At 38.2% G+C, this 22,637-nt stretch overlaps 1 protein-coding gene across 2 annotated transcripts in view; it reads left to right on the forward strand.

Annotated features, from left to right (window-relative positions):
- EFHC2 (EF-hand domain containing 2) overlaps window positions 1-13,279 on the forward strand; it is a 189,848-nt gene extending 176,569 nt beyond the window's left edge. Inside the window, exon 15 of one of the 2 annotated variants that reach the window (XM_079123512.1) lies at window positions 10,980-13,278. In XM_079123512.1, coding sequence (XP_078979638.1) covers window positions 10,980-11,087 — 108 coding nt within the window. In that variant the 3' untranslated portion in view covers window positions 11,088-13,278. Of the gene's footprint in view, window positions 1-10,979 lie in introns of both variants that reach the window. The other variant, XM_079123513.1, reaches the window with a different exon arrangement.
- The last annotated feature ends 9,358 nt before the right edge of the window (window positions 13,280-22,637 follow it).

Consider the following 22,637-nt stretch of genomic DNA (forward strand, 5'->3'; position numbering starts at 1 on the left):
AATAAGCAGTTATTGGGACTGGGGTTGTGGCTCAGTGGTGGAGCACTTGCCTAGCACGTGCAAGGCATTGGGTTCGATTCTCAGCAATGCATATAAATAAATAAAATAAAGGTCCATTGACAACTAAAAAATATTTTAAAAAATTAGCAGTTATTTCTAGTATTTGTGGTTGAATTTAACAATTGAAATAAAAGGTTATTATCCATTTTCATTAGATTGAAAAAATAACTTGTAAACACAGAGCAATAACCTAGTTGGAGATGCTGCTTCTGGAATCTAACAAGAGCTGAAGCATTGGATGACATCTACTAGAATTGTGCACATAAGCCTGTCACTAAAGCCCCAAAATTCCATGTTTCCTTGAAATTTTACTTTCCCTGTGATGAAGTTCTAAGGAAGGTTTTCCTGTTTAGAAGCGACAGCTCTCTTTTAGCTACAGTCACACATAAATGACAACTCTATTGAAGCTTTGTCTAGGGCATGGGAAAGTGATGGTGAAAAATTGCCATTGCTGTGATAAGACAGAAATGGGTAGGGTTATTAGCAAATCTTTTAAATTTTTTTTCATTGTAGACGGACACAATACCTTTATTTAATTTATTTATTTCTATGTGGTGTTGGGGATCGAACCCTGTGCCTCACATATGCTAGGTAAGTGCTCTGCCACTGAGCTACAACCCCAGCCCAATCTTTTGGTTTTATATATGAGCTTTTTCTTATATTATCAGAATGCTTTTGATTATCTTAAGAAGTATTTTCAAAATCCCCTTCCCTAAATGAATTTCAATTTGCTTTGCTAAAATTTAATTGCTTTTATGATTTTGTACCTAATTTGATTATTTCTAAGGTCATGTCACCCTTATCAGAGGGAAGGAAATCCAAGAAAACCATAATTTTGATTTCATATATCCTACTATTGGACTTTTCTACAATGCATAGATATTTTGCATAGAACCATCCTTTTCCAAGCTAGTAGAAGAGAGTAATATGATGAAGTCACTAACATGACTCTATCAGCCTTGCAGTTGGGAAGAATAAAAATAACCTTGTTTCAGTGAAGCATGGAATTTAATTGGCTCCCGATCTTTTCCCCTCATGCATCTGGTGGCCAGTCCTACAGTAGAAAAATTTGAAACTAAAAGAAGACATAATCCAATTAAATTTCCTTTTAAAAATGTCAAAGCAAATAAATCCAAGGCCTATTAGCTCACACACAGCTTTGCTATTCTCACTGGGCAGCTGCTGTTTACTGGGTTTTCATCCAGTGCCATCTTTGCTTCCCATTTCAAGGGTATATGATTTTTTACAGATCAGCAGCTATAATTTTTTATCATTGATGAACAAGTAATTTATTGCCAACTTCTTTGACATCTTAAGTGGTTCTAGTGACAGACAGCTTGGAATATGTCATAGGACCCTCTCAGAGTTGATGATTCCCAGTCATTTCAGAATCACAATTTTATATCATTGAATGTCATTCTGTATTTCATAGTCTTCCCTCTTCCAGAAAATGCTATGTGGCACATATTATTCAATGCTCCAGGTTACATTAAATTTTGTTCTGAGATTTGGGCACTGTCTATTTATCTGGAAGTCACATTGGAGACTCTGGATGCACTCGTAGTTTGCCAGGAAGTTTCTTTGTTCCAAGCTGTGCTGTGACTTTCATAGACTTATTCTTAAATTTTTTGATACTGGGGATTGAACCCAGGGACACTTAACCACTGAGCCACATCCCCAGCCCTTTTTTATTTTTTTATTTTGAGACAGGGTCTCGCTAAATTGCTGAGGCTGGCTTTGAACTCTCCATCCTCCTGCCTCAGACTCCCAATCCACTGGGATTACAGGCATGTGTCACTGCTTCTTGCAGCCTGCATAGATCTTAAGTGTTGCCTGAGGAATAGTTGCACGTGTGTACACTTATGTAAATCACCACTAAGTCTCTGGGATTAGAGGTGTGCACTACCATGCCTGGCAACATGCTCTTAATTTTGATAAATGCAAAATTGCTTAGTGTCTTCATCTGATTTCCTCTAGAAGCAAACTTGGAGACAAGGATTTGATCATAGTTTTGCAGGGAAGTGAAAGAACCATTTGGAAGGGATTAGAAGTACTGAAAAAGGGAAGGGAGGGAGCTACTAAATGGTACATTATCAAACAGTTACAAATGTGGATAACTGGAGCTTAGAGATGCTAGGAAATGCTGGGACCCAGTGGCCAACATATTTCTCAGAGTTATCCCATCCAAAGTGCAAAGAAGCTGCAGTATTCATCTGTCAACTCCCTTCAGTCATTGGTTGAGGACTGCTCTCGAAGTGGGGGATAGGAAGTAATTCCCTGGCACTTGTGGCTTGTGCCAGAGGCAGCCAAAGTGGATCTCAGAGGCCTAAGAGAAGCTCATCAGCAAAGGAACACTGGTGTATGATCAAGTGGAAAGGGTGAGAGAGTAGGAAGGAGCATTGGCAAAGCCTATGACACATAGATTTCAAGCCTGCACTGCCAGGGGCCTGTCTTGCAGAGACACAAGAAGGCTCATCTTCATCTGGAAAGGGAGGGATTAACTTCTATGGTAGAATTACCATGCAATTACTCCCATTTAATTTACATGCATGGGCTAGGAATGTAGCTCAGTGGTAGAGCACTTGCCTAGCATGTACGAGGTTCAAGTTCAATCTCTAGTACTAAAATAAATAAACAAAACCTTACATGCACTTTTGGGAAAGTCACATGATCTGGAGTTTTCTTTGCATTTTAGTGAATAAAAGGATGAATAAAAGGTCAGTATTTTAACTCACTGCCCAGATTTTCATTAAGCTTATATAATGTTTGGAACACTTACAGATTTATTAGAAAGAACAACAGTAGTAGCTGATAGTTAGGGAAGATGCAAAATTGCTTAGTGTGCACGCACACACACATATACACACACACATACACACACATCCATATATACATGCATATGTGTGTATGTGTATGTATTTGGCAGTACGGGGAATTGAACTCAGGGGTGCTCTGAGCTACATCCTCAAACTCTACCTTGGAGATATATCCCCCGTTTTATTTTATTCTTGAGCTGAAGTCTTGCTAAGTTGCTAAGGCTGACCTTGAACTTGTGATCCTTCAGCCTCAGCTTCCCAAGTCTCTGAGATAATAGGCAGGCTTGTACCACCATGCCACACCTGGCAGGGATTTCTTAGGTTGCCCAAATCTTTATTTTACAAAGGGACCAGCCATGCAGTTCCTTTAGGTAGATTCAATTATACGAAAAAGGTGCCTTTCTTCTACTTTATTGATGTCCCACTCTATTGCCTGAGCCTCTGAAAATCCCCTGCCTTACTCTATTTTCAGGTGACCTGAGGACATCTCCCTGAAGTTGGGAGTGGGCAGTGGATGGATCCTGGGTTCCTCAAGTGCTGCAAATGTGTCTGTGGCATTTATCAAATATTTGAGACAGAAAAAGTCACTCCCATCTAGAATCTAGAGAATAGTGAGAAAGGGAAAAATGATCAAGGGAAGGGATATTGATTCTAAACAAAGAGTATAGTGGAGCTAGAGGAGTCAGGAAAGTTTTGTGGGTGCTGTGGGGAGCAGTCAGGATTTAAAGAAATAAACTGTTATCTTTTATCTTAAACTGTCCTTAATTTCAAACCTCCTAGGCCTTTACTTAAGTTTCTTTTTGCCCAAGTCTGGCTTATTGCTAATAAATTTGATTCTTGCTTCCAAACTCTTGAGTTATTATTCCAGTGTAAGTGCTTCTATTTCTTCTATTATTAGCATGTAAATCATGATTCCATGCTCAAAAAAAGATCTACAAAACCCACTTTTACTAACAAGTGCTGAGGAGGATCCTCTAGTACTGAGCTGTTTCATAAGAGGATACATTCCTTGAATATGCCCATCATAATTATGAGTTATATGTGTTTTATTCATTTTGTATTAAAAACTATTTAAAAAACCTATCAGGAGATAGCAATTTTGAATCTGTATGTCTGTACCATTCCCCTATAGAAAGATTAAATTACAAAATACCATTTAAGAGCAAAAATTACGCTAAATTTCATAATCAAATTTTTGAGAATGTGTTGAATAGTAGAATTGAATGACTATTGATGTCAGCCTTCTTTAAAATATATTGCTTAATAAGTCCACAGTGGTACACTACCTTTGGTGAGATTCACAATGATACACTACTATTTCACTAAGTTCCATATGATATGAATTACACAAAACAGGAGTCAGAATGGTCATTTCCTTCTTTACATTGCCAGTTGGTGAACTGGGCTCAACCTCTGAGAGGTGGCATTCTTGAGAGAAAAGAGGAGTTTCACTTCAAGAATATTGTTTTCTACTTAACGGATGGAGGTTAGCTACTTCTGAACAGGCCCACTTCATCGCTGGTCTTATAGGGCAGCCTCATAGATGAGCATAGCTCTGGAGCCTCACTGCTAGGGTTAGAGTCTAAGCTCCTCCACTGACTGGTGGTTTAGTTTTAAATAAGTTACTTCATCCATCTGTGACTTGTTTCTCTTTTTTATAAACAGGCATCATAATAACATCTTCCTCTTGGGGTCTTCCTGTGATGATTAAACTATGGGATACATGTAAAACATGTAAAAGAGTTCCTGTCATGTACTAAATACCCAACAAATTTCTTATTACTAGCACTAGATATTGACAAGATTCCTATAACCCTGCAAAAATCTTCAGCTAGTTCATCATTATAAATCAACTCTTAAATTAAGATTTTGGACCTTAAAGAGGCCAGTACTTGGTGTTCTGAGTCTACATCAATATTATCAATTGCCATAATTTTACAGATCACCCATATTCCAGTGACTTACACATCTTTGCACAGTCTGGACATGAGCTTTGTGCTCTAGAGAGATATATTTCCAGGTGTTTACCAGAATCTTCACTGTAATTCCATATGAACTTGAAATAAAAAATGTCCAAAATTGAACATACTATCTCCCTCTGATCCTTATTTCTCCACTGAAATTTCTTTTAACTTTTTCTCCCTGCTTTCCTTATTTTGCTTATGCTATTACACTATGTTGAATATTTCCCCTGCCCCCAAAATTCATATTTACGCAGAACCTCAGAATGTGACCTTATTTGGAAATAGGATCTTTGTCGATGTCATCCATTAAAACAAGGTTATACTGATTAGGGCAGACCGTCAATCCAATGATTGGAGTCCTCATAAGATAGTCACATAAAGAACCGAGACACATACAGAACACCATGTGAACACAGAAGCAGAGATTGCGGTTTTATCTCTGCAAGTCAAGGAACAACAAAGATGGTCAACAGCCTCTACAAGCTAGGGGCAGGGCATGGGCCTATCCTGCTGACAACTTGATTTTGGATTGCTGGCCTCCTAAACTGTGACAGAATCAATTTCTGTTAATTTAAGCCACCCAGGTTGTGATAATTTACTACTGCCATCCCTAGGAAATTAATATGGACATGGTCAACTATTACTAAATTTAGAATTGGTTCTTTGAAGTTATACATAATAGTAGAACCTATTTTGACATAATTATAAAAGCATGGAATATATCTTCTTCTAATTTAGTTCCCAGGATCTCTCATTCTCCTTCCCTTCTACTAACCTCCCTTCCCTTCCCTCTTTTGATTGTTCTGCCAAATACCCAGTTATTATTATTATTATTTTTTTTTTTACTTAATTCCTTGTGGATGTACATGATGGTGAGATTCACTGTGGTATATATGTACATAGGAAAGTTATGTCAGATTCATTCACCTCCCTTCCCTTCATTCCCCTTTGTCTACTCCACTGAACTTTTATTCTTGCCCCTCCCTACTTTTTGTGGGTTAGCTTCCACATACCAGAGAAATGCTTTGGCCTTTGGTTTTTGGGGATTGGCTTATTTCACTTAGAATGATAGTCTACAGATCCGTCCATTAACTGGAGTTCTTCTTTGTGGTGAGTAATACTGCATTATGTACATACACCAAATTTTATTTATCTGTTCATCTGTTGAAGGACACCTAGGTTGGTTCCATAGCTTAGCTATTGTAAATTGTGTTTCTATTTTAAATCCTTTGCATATATACCAAGGAGTGGGATAACTGGGTCAAATAATGGCTTCATTCCTAGTTTTTTTTGGTGGGGGTTGGGTACTGGGGATTGGACTCAGGGGCACTTGATCACTAAGCTACATCCCCAGCCCTATTTTGTATTTTATTTAGAGACAGGATCTCACTGAGTTACTTAGGGCCTTGCTAAGTTGCTGAGGCTGGCTTTAAACTTGAGATCCTCCTGCCTCAGCCTCCCAAGCCACTGGGATTACAGGTGTGTGCCACTGCACCTGGCACATTCCTAGTCTTTTTTAAGAATCTCCATACTGCTTTCCAGAATAGTTGCATCAATTTGCAGTTCCACCAGCAATGTATGAGTATACCCTTCCCCCCACATCCTCACCAGTATTTCTTGTTACTTGTATTCTTTTTTTAAAAAATATTTTTAAGTTGTAGATGAACACAATACCTTTATATTTATGTGGTGCTGAGGATTGAACCCAGTGCCTCACACATGCTAAGCAAGTGCTCTACCACTGAGCCACACCCTTAGCCCATTACTTGTTTTTTTTTTTTTTTTTTTTTTTTTTTTTGGGATGCTGGGGATCAAACCCAGGGCCTTGTGCTTACAAGGCAAGCACTCTACCGACTGAGCTATCTCCCCAGCCCCATTACTTGTATTCTTGATAATTGCCATTCTGATTGGAGTGAGATGAAATCTCAAGGTAGTTTTAATTTGCATTTCCTTAACTGCTAGAAAGTTTGAACATTTTTTCATGTATTTGTTGATCATTTGTATTTCTTCTTTTGAGAAGTGTCTCTTTAATTCCTTTGCCCATCTATTGATTAGGTTGTTGTTTTTGTTTTGTTTTGTTTTTGGTGTTAAGTTTTTTGAGTTCTTGTATACCCAGGATATTAATGCCCTATCTGAGGAACAGGTGGCAAAGATTTTCTGCCATTCTGTAGGTTCTCTTTTCACGCTCTTGATTGTGTCCTTTGCTGTGAAGAAGCTTTTTAATTTGATGCCATTCCATTTATTGATTTTTATTTTACTTCTTGAGCTTTAGGAGTCTTGTTAAGGAAGTTAATTCCTGAGCCAAAATGTTAGAGTGTTGAACCTACATTTTCTTCTAGCAGGTGCATGGTTTCTGGTCTAATTTTTACATCTTTGATCTATTTTTGAGTTGAGTTTTGTTCAGGGTGAGAAATAGGAGTTCAATTTAATTTTCCTACATATGGATTACCAGTTTTTCCAGCACCATTTTTTGAAGAGGCTATCTTTTCTAACCGTATGTATGTGGGTTTGTCTCTTTGTCTTCTCTCCTGTACCATTGGTCTTCATGTCTGTTTTGGTGCTAATATCATGCCATTTTTGTTACTATGCCACTGTAGTATAATTTAAGGTCTGGTATTGTGATGTTTCCTGTTTTGCTTTCCTTGATAAGGATTTCTTTGGCTATTCTAGGCCTCTTATTTTTCCAAATGAATTTCATAATTGCTTTTTCTATTTCTATGAAGAACATTATTGGAATGTTGATGGGAATTGCATTGAATCTGTATAGTGTTTTTGGTTTTATAGCCATTTTGACAATATTAATTCTGCCTATCCAAGAGCATGTGAGGTCTTTCCATCTTCTAAGATCTTCAATTTCTTTCTTTAGTGCTCTGTAGTTTTCATTATAGAGGTCCTTCACCTCTTTTGTTAGATTGATTCCCAAGCATTTTTTTTTTTTTTGAGGCTATTGTGAATGGGATAGTTTTCCTAATTTCTCTTTCAGTTGATTGATCACTAATGTATAGGAACACAGTTGATTTATGGGTGTTGAATTTGTGTGCTGTCACTTTGCTGAATTCATTTATGAGTTCTAAAAGTTTTCTGGTGGAGTTTTTTGGGTCTTCTAAATGTAGGATTATGTTGTCAGCAAACGGACAGTTTGAGCTCTTCTTTTCCTATTCGTATCCCTTTAATTTCCTTCTCTTCCCTTAGAACCATCCTTACTTGTATTAGTTTGCTAGAGCTACCCTAACAAAGTACCTCAAACTAGGTAACTTGAAACAAACATAAATTTGTTATCTCACACTTCTGGGGTGAGCAGTATAAAATCAAGGTATTAGCAGGGCCACACTGCCTCTGAAACCTGTGTACGAATCCTTTCTTGTCTTCTCATATTTTGTGGCATTTCTTGGTTTATAGCTACATAATTCCAATCTCTGGCTTTGTCATCACATGGCATTACCCCCTTGTGTCTTTCTGTCTTCATGTGGCCCTCTTCTTTTAAGGATACCAGTCTTATTGGAGTAGTGGTCTACCCTACTCCAATATGACTTCATCTTCCTCATCTTAACTTACCTGATTACACCTGCAAAAACCTTATTTTCAAATAAAGTTATTTTCTAAGATATGGAGGGTCAGGACTTTGACATATCTTTTTGTGGGGTACATGATTCAAACCATTTTACTACCCCTTTCTTTTATCACCATTTAAAATATTGCCTTCTCGTTATTCTTTATTCTCTTGCAGTAGAATTTTTCAAACATAACCCCTATTCTTCAGCCCAGCTTCAACTGTTCTGGTTTATGGTGCAGTCATCTCTCCTCAAGATTATCATAGTCACCACCAAATTGACTTCTCGATTTCATTTTACTCTCCATACATTCCAACAGGTTATCTAATCAGTTTCTAATCACATTCCTGCTGTTCCTTTGGACAAGACCCACCAGTAGCTTCCTCTCACCACAGCCTCAAGTATGTACTAGCTTAGAAGGCCCTTCCAGATCACAGTGGGCTACTCATTCTTTCTTGAAAATGGGTGCTGAGGTCTCCAGGCCTTTGCTTATTTCAGTCCCCATGCCTAGCGTGCCCTGCAGTGCTGTAACCCCCTGCGGAAATGCTCCTCATCCTGTAAGGCCCAACTGAAATCTTGCTAACCCAGTGTGCTTCCAGAATTCTATCACATAGACTTACTGAGTCTTTCCCTGTGTTTCCATGACACACTGTGACTCTGGATACTAATGTAACACTGGTGGAGATTTAGAACCTTTAATGTAGACTGAGTGTGGCTCAGTAGTAGAGCACTTGCCTAGCATGCACATGGCCCTGGGTTCCATCCCTAGCAGCACAAGAAACGAAACACACAAGAAAAAAAGAAAGAAAGAAGAAATAGAACCTTATATATAATACAATTAACCTTGATAATAGAAATATATGCAACCACAGTTATGGACTTTCCCTCTGTTGATATTAATATTTATTCACCATTGTAGCACCATTGTAGCATATGCAAGAAGTTTGTGCATATATGCACATACATGTATTATATATAAAGTATGTATGTATACACACATATAGTCATATGTCACCTGATACGAGTACATTTTGAGAAATGCTTCATTAAGTGATTTCACTGTTGTACAAGCACCCTAAGAGTATTCGTTACACAAACTTAGATGTTACTGCTAGTATATTCCTGGACCGTATGGTAGTTTTTTTTTTTTTTTTTTTTTTTTTTTTTTGGTGTGTGTGTGTGTATACATATAGTATAGCCTATTACTTTAGAGCCAAAATGAATAAAGTGATGTGAGATTAAATCAAGCACAAAAGAAAATGATGAAATTGAGAAGAGGTGTGGTAAACACAAGATATGAGGCTGCCATAGCATAACATGGTACACTTTGTAAGTAGAAGGAATACACTCTAATGATAAAAGGTTAGTAAATGCATAAACATGGTCATTTAATATCATTATCCAGCATTCTGTACTAGTTGTACATACTTACATACATTATTGTATGTGCTATAGTTTTATCTGACTGGCAACACAGTAGGTTTATTTAAACCAGCATCACCACAAATGTACGAGTAATATGTTGTGTCATAACATAATGACAGCTATGACTTCACTATGCAGTAGGAGTTTTTCAGCTCCATTATAATCTTATGGGATCACTGTCAGATATGCAGTACATTGTTGGCCAAAACATTGTTATGCAGCACATGACTGTATACATAAGGGAGCTTATCCCTAAAAGGATACTGTGAGTAATCCAGTGCTCTTTTAACAGATTATTGAAGAAATGGGACCCAAACTGCCAGTATAGCTATCAGTTTGGATTTTTAAAATTGAGTTCTTAAGGCCAGGGATGTAACTCAGTGGTAGAGTGTTCACCTAGCATGCACAAGTCCCTGGGTTCAATTCCAGCAACATTTAAAAAAAAGAAAAAGAAAGAAAAAAAGAAACAGGAAAAAAAAAGTTGAGTTCTTAATAAAGAATAGCAAGAGCTATCACTGCAATAGTGCTGCCTAACAAACAATTCCCCAAATTTTAGTGGTTCACAAGACATGTTTATTTTTTTCATCCATGGGTCTATAGGTCAGATGAGCTTGGATTGCTGTAGCTGGGCTTAGCTCCAGGTTGCAAGTAGGCCTGGTTTCCTGTTGAACCAGCAGTGTCCAGGGCCATACTGTTTTCATGGTGGTGACAAAAGTATAGCAGGCCTGGCACTAACAGTGCACAATCCACAGCCGTTCATGTAGCCAAGCCCACAAGAAAGGGACAGGAAAATACTACTCCTCTTCCATGGCAGGATCCGAAGTCACATGGCAAAGAGTATGGGCCTGTAATTGTAGTAGAGACAGCGGGTAAAGAATCAAGATACAGAAGCTAGGGCTGGGGATATAACTCAGTGGTAGAGCACTTGCCTAGCATGCACAAAACCCTGGATACCACCCCATCACTAGAAAAGAAAGAAAGAAAGAAAAGAATCTAATCTACCAAAGTCCTCATGATCCTGAAGTGCAGAGCAAAAAATTACGTTTTGAAAATAAACTGTTTACCAAAAGCTTAAATAAAGACAAGAAACAAGTTGATGTTGAATTTTCAAAACTGTGTTTTGAAATGTGGCTCTAATTATATCCATCTTTGTTTTTTCCTAGAAATGTGAAGATGTTTGGCTGGGAATGCCATCACCTATGCCTGTGAAATGCATTAGATACTTAGACCTTTTGAGGGATGTGTATGGCTTAGAGGAGGAGGAACCATGACACGTTCGGTCAACTTCCTTTGATGTACTGCTCTAATTTTGTCAAGTTCATTTTAATAGGCCTAATTTTCATTAAAAGCAAAAAGAAACAAGGTACATATTGAATAGAAATCCATAAACCACAATTAATCTTTTGTCATTTTAATTTTTCAGATCATCATATTATATTACTAATGTTACCAGTACTATTAAAAATGCCATTTAAAGAAATGTTCAACATTTATATCGTATGTATGATTTATGAATACCAAAGAATCTTATGATAACTTTTTCATCCAATGTAATTTGATTTATTACAATACAAAGAAAATGATTTTTGCCAACTATGTATGACAATTTAAAATCAAATTATATCAGAGCAATAAGTTGTGATTCAAGTAAACCTTTTAAAAATCTTTTTGACATGTGTTTATTACTTATATAATTAAGTTTTATAGCAACTCACCTCATCAAAATAATTCTTAAACTCTCTAGAGTGAATGTATTTATTTTCTGAAATTAGTAAAGTTATGGGAAGAAAAGAAACCTCCTCCCTGCCAGCACACACACAGTTGGGTGAAAAATTGAAACATGCACTGTTTGTATTTTTAATGCCCTTTTTGAATCTAAAGTCATTTTGTTAGCTTAGGAATATATGCATGTGTATATAATTATAGCATGACCAAAAGTATAATATGTCTAAAATATTTAAGGATGTGAATGCTGGAGATTTCAAGGATTTGTTTTGGTTTATTTTACATACATACCAATGGCCCCCAGGCCTAGAGGTTTAAATATTCTAAAACTACATTTCCCTCCTGCATCTCCCTTGTTTTATTTTTATTTTTCTTCAGCAGAACTCTTGTGATAGTGTGTACATTTGATTAAAACTCATGGCCATAGACCTCTGGGAAGTCAGTGTCAAGTTTTCTGTGTCTACCTGAACCCTCATTGTTGGATCCTGGGCATTATAAATCGATGGCACAACCCTGTCAGGAAGGGACTGCACCAGTCACCTTTCAGTGTCTGTTCTGACGAGAGGAAAAGATGCTGATGACATCTCAGGGGCTCACCTGTCTCCTTATTCTTTCACTCCACATTTGCAGCATCTTGCCTGGAAGTGAGCTGGCTTCTTGGCACTCAGATGGACCAATTTTGCTCAACAACAATGGCTCTTTCATTTAAAAAACATTGAAACTAATCAATAAACTACTTTCCTATACAAACCATTTAGGATTACCACACATGTACTGTTGTTAAAATAGACGCCACAGGACTTCTAATGAATGAGTATATTCAATTTAGATACTAGAAGCACCTACCCATAAACCCTAATTTTGACTATTTGAGTTTTGTCCCAGGATTTTTATATTTTTCGAAGACAACTGACAGTGCCAAGCCATTTTGTCACTTTAAGATTTTCTATTCCCCAGAGAGCAAGCTTTTAGAATGATGACACTTTCCTGGAACTTTTCAAGTTGACACATCTGTCACTTACCTATTCAATTCTTTACTTGGTTGTCTTTTTCTCAGGAGTTGAAATATATAGATAATTTAGCCTTTGTACTGGCTTGCAATGTACTTCATTTGAGAAGCAGAAGGAGAAAAGAAGGAAACCAAGAGAACACTCCTGAGTTTTGGGGGTAACAACATACTCTTTCTCTTGCATAGATGTGTTCCTGCCCTGATTGTTCCTGGTTCAAGCCCACAAAACAATGAAATGGACATTATAGGAATCATGCCGATAAACATGATACATTGCAGCCATACAGACACTTTAAATAATTATTCTTTTTATAACTAAGCCATATACTGAAGGAGATTTATAATTTAGAGATAATATCCCCATTAGTAAAGTTTATGACCCAATAAACAGCTCCCACTAGTTAATAAATGCCAAAGCCATAAAAACAAAGACTATTAATGTAATAGAATTTCTGTACCTCCCTCTCTTGCTGGTGGTCTGAAGATACTGAAGGGACATGCTATCTTAGGAAAAACATTTATTCTCCTTATGTAAATATCAATGAATAGTCTTAGAATCCATCTGGAAGTCTCCCAGCCTCCCCCGCCCCCCCCCCCCCCCCCATTGGTTCCAGGTGGTCCAGAAATACTGATGCTTTCTGCTTAGGTTTCAAGCAGAGATAATGGTTTTCAGCACAAAGAAACCATGTGACTCAAATCTTTGGGGGAGGTGGGGGAAGGGGTTGGGATTTCTGCCTCTTCTCTCTGAAAAAGAGAAATCCTAACTATTGTCATTGTTCCAAGGTAATAATTTGGAAAGAAGTTTCACACCTTTGCATAGACCTGTATTTTTAGCTCCTAACATTTTCTCATTTTAATGGAAAATAAGTGCTGCCTATGGGTGTCTGGGTAGGTTGAAGGTTAATACAGGCAAACTTTCGTCCTAAGAACTAATCACTTGTTAGTATTCTCAGCACTGTGGAAATGATTGATAAAGTCATATGAAAGCCCAAATCAAGTCAGGTTCTTTTCATTACAAAACTGATTAAAAGCCATTGAAGTTCACATTAAGTAGCTTGCTGAGTCACTGTTGTGAAATATGGATGTTGTCAGAAGATGACTAATGTGCAGTGTTAATTTTCCCTTTTATTCCCTTTTTTTCTTTACCTATTACCTAATCATTTGAAAAGTAATGTGGAGAAGTCTACTGGTTGACTTAGTCCTTATTAGAATGGTTAAACTTTTAGACAATAGAGAGGAGAGGCAGAGCATTTTAAATTTCATGCTTTATCACAGTTCAAACATTTTACCTACTTTATTCTGTGTATTGCCTTTGATTCAATTAATGTCAAATATACTATTTTTGGTATTTTTTAAATGCTATGCTATTTGACGTTTGGTTATTTGGGGTTGGAGAGCTTCTCTTCTTTCTGGATCCCTCAGTCATGAGTTTAAGAGATTTAATTTGCCCTTCCTTCTTTCGAATAGCTGAAAATTATTGATGAATAAAATGAGCTTCCCTCAAATTAAAAAAGAAAAGCCATGAAACTCTTGCCTTTCCAACTTGGATGTATCTTAATTTGAGTGGGAGTTACTTCATGGCCTTTTCTGTGTGTTTCTTCTCCTGACTTTCTTTTCCTCTAGACCATTATGATTTTGCTCATTGTACGTTTAATAGTTGGAGATTTAATGGAATAGTAGGCCTTCCCACAAAATATTTATGACATTGAATAATGCAGGATCCATTAAATAATGAATTGCCCTGTTCCCAATTATATGTATATTGTCTTTAGTTATGAGTATGGATCCCTGAATTTTGAGCACTCTTCACAATTGGTCTGTAAATGACCTTTCAGACAGACAACTTCCAAATGGTGGTAGAAACAGGTACTCCAGCGATGTGTCTCTGCCTGGTGTTTGTTTGGGCGAAGTCTGAATTGCTTCAAGCTGAAGGCAGGTTAAGACCTTTTCAAAAATGAGTCTTTTCAAGTTGACTGAGCATCTTCAGAGACACAGTGCTTTTGAATTCCCAAGAGAATGTAATGTGTAAAAATGGAAAGCCCACTGAGGCAAGATCAATGAGGCTATTAAGCAAAATAATAAACCTGGAGCAAACATCATTATTACAAAGGGTAGTGCTGACTGAGCAATTAGTTTAAGAGAATTTCGCAGCTCACCTCCACCCACGCTTTCTACCAGGTTATGTATTGGTTTAAATATACATTTTCATTCAGAGTCTGTTACAGTCCCTAAACTAACAGTTCTGAGACACCTTTGTCAACAGAGTGACCAGAATGTGCATCTTTGCATGTGTTCCTGGTCCCCTGTAAAATTCCTTCCAAGAGGACTTTGGAAACCATTATGTGTCTGATGTGTGACATATACAGGAATCCAAGGGTCAGCACTACTACTCAGAAGCAACTGGTAATGGCTAAAAAATGTGGCTGATGAAAAACTCCACAGTGGCTCTGCAAGCAGAGAATTAATGGCTCGCTGGAATCAGTAGGAGTCTTTACTTCTAAATACTCATTAGTTAAAGCAGTGAGGCCTGATGTTATGCAAGTTAGAGAAGGAAAGGGGGACTGCCCCTCCCCATTGTCTATTTCGAACCGAATATGCACATTTAACTCAAAGTGGTGAATGGTTCAAATACATCAAACCAACTATTCATCAATCTCCCAGCTTCCTGAGCACCGCTTTGCATCTGTGTAAAGCCAACAATAGAGGAAATTCTTGTTATGACCCCACTATAATATTAAAATCCAGAGGAGCCATAGCTTGGTGAAAACACAAAAATGCATTCTCCTTTAGAAATCCTTCCACCAAAGTCATCTTTGTGTTTCCTTTTTCCTACTTTGCCTGTACAAGAACATCTGACTCAAAAAGGAGCTTGATAAAAATTACTTTTGCCTGCTTTTTGTCTCCCGTGCCTCCACTGCTCTTCATTATTGCTGTGAGGCCACCCATGGAATACAGAACAGGAGTCGAAAAGCCATTTCAGACTGCCGCAGATATCCCCAGTTTTAACAATCACCAGAGCGAGCAGAGGGAGAAAGGAAGTGGCAAGAAAGGACAATTGCAGAGGGGAATTGGGAGGAGATTGGGGGCCACCTTGTGTGCATAACTCACCTTAAAGAGATTGAGCTTTAAGGTGGGGAGTGAGAAGTTACTAAAAGATTTTTAACATTGGGGATGAAAAGATTACGCTGTATTTTAAAATCTCTGGCTGCTTTGGGTGTGTGAACTTTGTCAAGCAAGTTTCATGATGAGAAGGCTGATGAAGAGACTATTGCCAGAGAAATGCTGGATGGTTTCAATTCATGTAATGTTGAGAAGTGGACAGATTCAGGACACATTTGGGATGTTGGAGGTGAGGGAGAGGAAAAAAATCAAAATTATGATTGGGTTTCTTTCTTTCCTTTCTTCTTTCTTTCTCTCGCTCTTTTTTTTTTTTGTAGTGGGATTGCACCCAGGGGTGCTGTACCACTGAGCTACATCCCCAGTTTATTTATTTATTTATGGTACCAGAGATTGAACCCAGGGACACTTAACCACTGAGTCACATCCTCAGCCCTTTATATATTTTCTTTACAGACAGGATCTCCCCTAAGTTGCTGAGGTTGGCCTCACCCAAGATCCTCCTGCCTCAATTCCCAAATCTGTGTAATTACAGATGTATACCACCATGCCCCATTGGACTGGGTCATTTTGACAACTGGTCAGATAGTGTTGCTATTCACTGTACTAAGAAAGATCAGAGAAAAAATAGAATTCTGCCTTAGGCATGCTAAATCTTTAAGATGCCTGTGGAACAGATAAGTGGCCTCATCAGAGTATGGATGGCAGTTGTGAGTTTGGATAAGGTCACCCAGGAGGAGCATGTTGTCTGAGAATCACAGTGCCTGGCATATTATTGATACCGCGTTTACCTGTGACAAGTTCTGCTTCCTCTAATGTTGAAGTTTGAACACTAGAAAAGCATGCCAAGGCAAGCATATTAAGCAGGTTTTATTTAAAGGTAATAATAGACTTCTCCGGGGAGGGAGAAGGGGCCATGGCTCATGTTCTAAAGTCCCAAGAAGTGAGCGCACCCTACATCTTTTATAGGTTAAGGTCTCTTTTGTTCTCCAGTTCTCTCTCCACTTATCTCTCCTTCCTGCCTAGGAGACTAGGCCTGGTTTTGCAGGTGAGATGTAAAAAGTGAGAGGCAGATGGGGCAGGGGGAGGGCCAAAGTGATTCAGCCAGGCAACGGCCCCAGGGGGCATTAATTAGCAGCTCCTTGCTTGCAGGCCTTGATAAAGGCAGGTAAATTTGGTAATCAATGAGCTCCGGAGATCCTTAACATTCCATTCTCCCAGGGGCAGTCTCCAACTTCCAGAGGCAGATGGATTTCCTCGATTTGACCTGATCCCCTGTTCTACACTAACTGCCTATCCCCAATTCTGGCTTCATTATCAACAAAAAATTTTGAGAAAAAAAAGTTTCTTTAACATACAAGGTACACACACACACACACACACACATTTGATTTTTTGTACTGGGGACTGAACCCAGAGGATACTGGGTTTGAGACAGGTCCCACTAAGTTGCTTAGGACCTTACCAAATTGCTGAGGCTGGCCTCAAACTGGCTATCCTCCTGCCTCAGCCTCCCAAGTTGCTGGGATTACAGTTTTGTGTGCCACCATACCTAGCTTGAACTGCACATATTTAAAGCATTGTATTAAGTTCAATTTACTTCACATTTTCACCAATACTTGGTATGGTTGTAAGGAAATCCCACGGAACCACGCTGGACACGGGAAATCACATAAGGGAGTTTATTAAGCAAACAGAGTGTCTCCCTGCAGGGTAAGAGAGAAAATGAGAGGAAAAGAGAAAGGAAAGAGAAAGGGTGCGCACTAGAGAGAGTGTGAAAGCCAGGAGGATAGAGAAAGTGAGGAGGAGAGACAGAAGGATGAGAAAAGATGGCGGGGTAGCTACAGTAAAGCAATTGAATTCTGCAGGGCTAACGGGACCAATATCGGAGAAGGATACTTGCAAGCTGACTGATGAACCATAGCTAGCCAGGATGTTCACAGATTGACAAGTGGTTGGGAGGCGGGGAAAACGGCTGCACCTGAAAGGGCGAGGGAGCAGCTTTATACATTACAATGGTCAGTCCTTTTAATTTTAGCCATTGTAATAGGTGTGTAGTAGCATCTTATTGATACCGCCGTTTACTGGTGATGAGTTCTGCTTCCTCAAATGTTGAAGATTGAACATTAGAGAAGCACGCCAAGGCAAGCATATTAAGCAGGTTTTATTTAAAGGTAATAATACAGACTTCTCCCTGGAGGGAGAAGTGGGCCATGTCTGATGTTCTAGAGTCCCGAGAAGTGAGCGCAGCCTGCAACTTTTATAGATTAGGGTCTTCTTTGTTCTGTTCTCCCCTCCCTTGTCTCTTCTTCCTGCCTTTGACTAAGCCCAGGAGTTGTGACATGGCAAAAAAGATGAGCAGTAGATGGCAGGGGGAAGGGCCAAATGGAGATTCAGGTAGGGGCCCAGGGGACATTAATTAGCAATTCCCTGCCTGCAGCATTTTGGGAGGGGTGGTTAGGCAGGTAATCTTGGTCATCAAAAGGGCACTGAGAACACTGACATTCTAATCTCCCAGGGGCTGTCTCCAACTTCCCAGACTCTGATGGCCTCCAGTCCTTGATTTGGCCAGATTCCCTATTCTATGCTAACTGCCTGCCCTCAATTCTGGCTTCATTATTGTGTGGTTGTTTATTTTCTTATTAAGTTTTGAGAGTTCTTTTTTGTTCTGGATTCAGGCTTTCTATCTGATATGGGATTTCCAAAGATTTTCTCCCCAACTATAATTTTCATTTCATTTCTCTTAACAGGGTTTTTTTTTTGGGGGGGGGGCAGTGGGGCAAAAGTGTTTTATTCTAATGAAGTCTATTCTTTTAATATATTCTCTTCTGGATTTGTCAGGGGAGGAGAGGTGCCTCCAGAAAAGGTTCTGAGGAGTTCCCAGAGAGAAGGGGGAACTTGACTCAGGACCAGCAGGGTTCTTGGCAGACATGATGGAAAGGAATTTCAGTATATGCCAGTCAGAGGTATGGACAGAGGCTTATTTAGGAGAGTAGAGAAACAGAGAGAATATGGGCCATCTGGAGAGAGAGAGAGATGTGGTTTGGAGGTTCCCAGTTCTTTTAAAGAAAACTTGGTGAGAGGTGTGTATGGGAAGGTATGTAGAAATCATATCAGTCTGGTAATCTCAAGATGGGTTCTAGTGGTCTGGTCAATCTCAGGATCCTCAGACCAACGTGGTCTTGGCTATCTGATCAACAGAGCTGTAAAGTTGCCTAAATTATAGGTTCCTCAAGATATCATATCTTTTTGATTATTCTGTTTATGGGGGGTAATTCACAGTGTTCAAGGTGATTATCGTAAGTGAATAAATTTACAGGTAACTTTAAGACTTACAGGTTTAAAAGGAGGGAATCATGAACTGAAATTGATTTCCATCCATGTATGAGTTTGTCAGGATGAGCCCAACTACTATGTATAACTATAAAATTCTAATAAATATTTATTATGATTTTTTATTATAAAATAATAAGAAAAAAAATTACAGATTTTTCTAGGAATTTGGGAGTGACTCGCCTGGGAAAGAGACTGGCTTAGGGAGTGACAGGACTGGAAAAGTGTAATACAAAGCTGCTCCCCCCCCCCCTTTCCATTGCAGCCATTTCCCTGCCTCCCAACTCAGTCTGTGAACATCCTAGCTAGCTGTTGGTTCATCAGTCAGCTTGCAGTCAGTCTCCGTTTTTGGTCCCTTGTTAGCCCGGCAGAATTCAACTGCTTCACGGTAGCTACCCCGCCATCTTTTTCTCTTGCTTTTCTCTCCTACACACTTGCTTACTTTCTTCTCCTCACTTTTCACACTCTCTCTAGCGCGCGCCCTTTCTCTTTCCCTTTCTTTTCCTCTCATTTGCTCTCTTACCCCGCAGGGAAACACTCTGTTTGCTTAATAAACTCCCTTATGTGATTTCCCGTGTCCGGCGTGGTTTTCGTGGGTTTTCTTACGAAAAGTATGCAGAACTTCGAGATTTAAATCTTATTTCCTTGTCCTTTATGTCTCTTTTCTACCTATTTTTAAAATTTTTAATTTAAAATTTTAATTTAAAATTTTTAAAAATTCTTCCATCCTACCTCAACTTATATGTCTATCATTATAACCACACTGCTTATTTACTGTAGCTGTGTAATAAGTCTCAAAACCAGTAGTGTTAATTCTCCAACTTTGTTCTCCTCTGCATAGTAGTTTTGGCTATTCTAGATCATTTGCATCCATATGAATTTTAGTAATACTAAAATTCCAGTAGGATTTTGATTGGGATTGCACTGAATCTGCAGATCAATTTGAAGAGGATTAATATCTTAAAAATATTGAGTCTACTGGGTGTGATGGTGCACACACCTGTAATCCCAGCAGCTCGGGAGACTGAGGCAGGAGGATTGTAAACTCAAAGCCAGCCTCACCCACTGAGTGAGGCCCTAAGCAACTCAGTGAGACCCTGTCTCTAAATAAAATATTTTTTGAAAAAGGGCTGGGGAAATGGCTCAGTGGTTAAGTACCTCTGTGTTCAATCCCTGGTACAAAAATATATATATAAATTTATATATATATTTGAGTCTTCTGATCCATGAATATAGTATATAACTTAATTTACTTAAGATTTCCTTATCTTAGCAATGTTTTTTAGATTTTAGTGTACAGATATTGCATGTATTTCCTATGTGTTAATGCTAATTTTTAAAAATATGTATTTTTTAGATGTCGACAGACCTTTATTTTATTCAGTTTTTTATGTGTGGTGCTGATGATTGAACCCAGTGCCTCACACATGCTAAGTAAGTGCTCTACCACTGAGCCACAACCCCAGCCCCGATGTTAATGCTAATTTTTAAAAATTTCCTTTCTGATTGTTGCTACAACATAGAAATAAAATTGATTTTTGTACACTGACGTTGTATCCTTTGACCTTAATACACTCATTTACTAGTCTTCCAGCTTTTTGTAGATAGTGTCAGATTTTTTATATGGACAATTCACATAGATGATCACAGATGATCAGATTTTCTACATCACTGATGTTAGTCTACAAATAAGTAAAGTTTCACTTCTTCATTTCAAATAGGTGTGCCTTTTATTTCCTTCTCTTGTTTTATTGCACTGGCTAGAACTTCTAGTACAATGTTGAACGAAAGTTGTGAGGGTGGACATCCCTTTCTTCTCATGGAACTTGGAAGGAAAGTATTCTGTTTTTCTTCATTAAGTACAACATTCACTGCAGGGTTTTGATAGATGACTTTTATCAGGTTTAGGAAGCTCCTTCCTATTCCTATTGTACTGAAAGATACAATCAGTAATGAATTTTGTCCAATGCTTTTGCTACGTCTATTGAAATGATCATATTTTTTCCAATTTTGCTAATATAGTAAATGCTATTGATTTTTAAAATGTTTTGTTAAGGTGAGATTCATATCACATAAAATTAAGCATTTTAGATTGTAAAATTCAATGGCATTTAGTACATTTTCAGTTGTAAAACCACTACCTCTAGTTCCAAAACATGTTCACCACCCCAAAAGGAAACACCATGCCCAATAAACAAGTTACCCCATATTATCCCCTGTTATTAGAAACTGCCAACCCCAATATGATTTCTGTGTTTATGAATTCACCTATTCTAGATATTCCATGTAAACAGCATCACATAATATGGGACCTTTGAATCTGACTTCTTTCACTTAGCATTTGTGTGTGTGTATGCGTGTATGGTTATGGGATCAAATCCAGGGCCTCATGTGATAGGTCAGTGCTCTATCACTGATCTATACCCCAACCCAGCATAATGTTTTTGATGTTCATCCATATTGTAGCATGTATTGGCACTTCATTCTTTTTTGTGACTGAATAATATTCCATTTTATGGCTGTACCATAATTTCTTTCTTTCTTCTTTTTTTTTTTTTTTTTTTTTTTTTTTTTTGCAGTGCTGGGGATTGAACCCAGGGCCCACTCTACCAACTGAGCTATATCCCCAGCTCCCATAATTTCTTTATGCACTCACCCATTGATGTACATTTGGATTATTTCCACCTTTTGACTATTGTGAACGGTGCTGCTATGAATATGTATTACATGTATTTGTTTTGAGTGCTGGTTTTCAGTTCCTTCGAGTATATATATTGAGTGGAATTGCTAGGTCATATGATTATTTTTACATTTAACTTTTTGAGGAACTGCCAAACTATTTTCCACATAACAAACAGCAATGTAGGAGGGTTCCAATGTTTCCATATCCTTGCCAATACTTGTTATTTCCCTTTTAATTATAGAAATGCTGGTGAGTATAAATGGGTAGCTCATTATGGTTTTGATTTGTATATCTCTAACGTCTAATTATGTTGGGCATCTTTTCATGTGTTTGTTGGCCATTTGTATCTTCTTTGGAGAAATGTCTACTGAACCCCTTTGCCCACTGTTCTTTGAAAATGACCTTGATTTTTAGATGTTAAACCAACTGTGTTGCTGGAATAAACTCTGCTAGGTCATGATGTGTTATTCTTCTTATGTATCACTCCATTTAGTTTGTTAAAATTGTGTTTAAAATATTTCTCCTGTGTTCGTGAAGGATAGTGATCTGCAGTTTTCTTGTCATATCTTTGTCCGCTTTGGATTTCTTGATTACATTGCCCTCAAAGAATGAGTTAGGAAATATTCCTTTCTTTCCACTGGAGGAGTTTATGAATTATTCCTTCCTTAAACATTTAATAGAATTAAACCAGTGAAACCATCTAAACCTGCAATTTGCTTTGTGGGAAGATTTGTTTAAACTACAACCTCAATTTCTTTGATAGGGTTTTGGGGGTGTTTGTGTGTGTGAGTAAGTGTGTGTATGTGTGTGCACGTGTGTGTATGTGTGTGCTGGGTACTGAATGCAGGGCCTCACGCATACTAGGCAAGTGCTCTAGCATTGAGCTACATCCTTAGTTCAATGTAGGGTTTTTTAGGTTACTATTTCTTGTGCTGTTGAGTTTGATAGTTTGTG

This window comes from Sciurus vulgaris (genome assembly GCF_902686455.1).
Source record: "Sciurus vulgaris genome assembly, chromosome: X".
Classification (NCBI taxonomy): domain Eukaryota; kingdom Metazoa; phylum Chordata; class Mammalia; order Rodentia; family Sciuridae; genus Sciurus; species Sciurus vulgaris.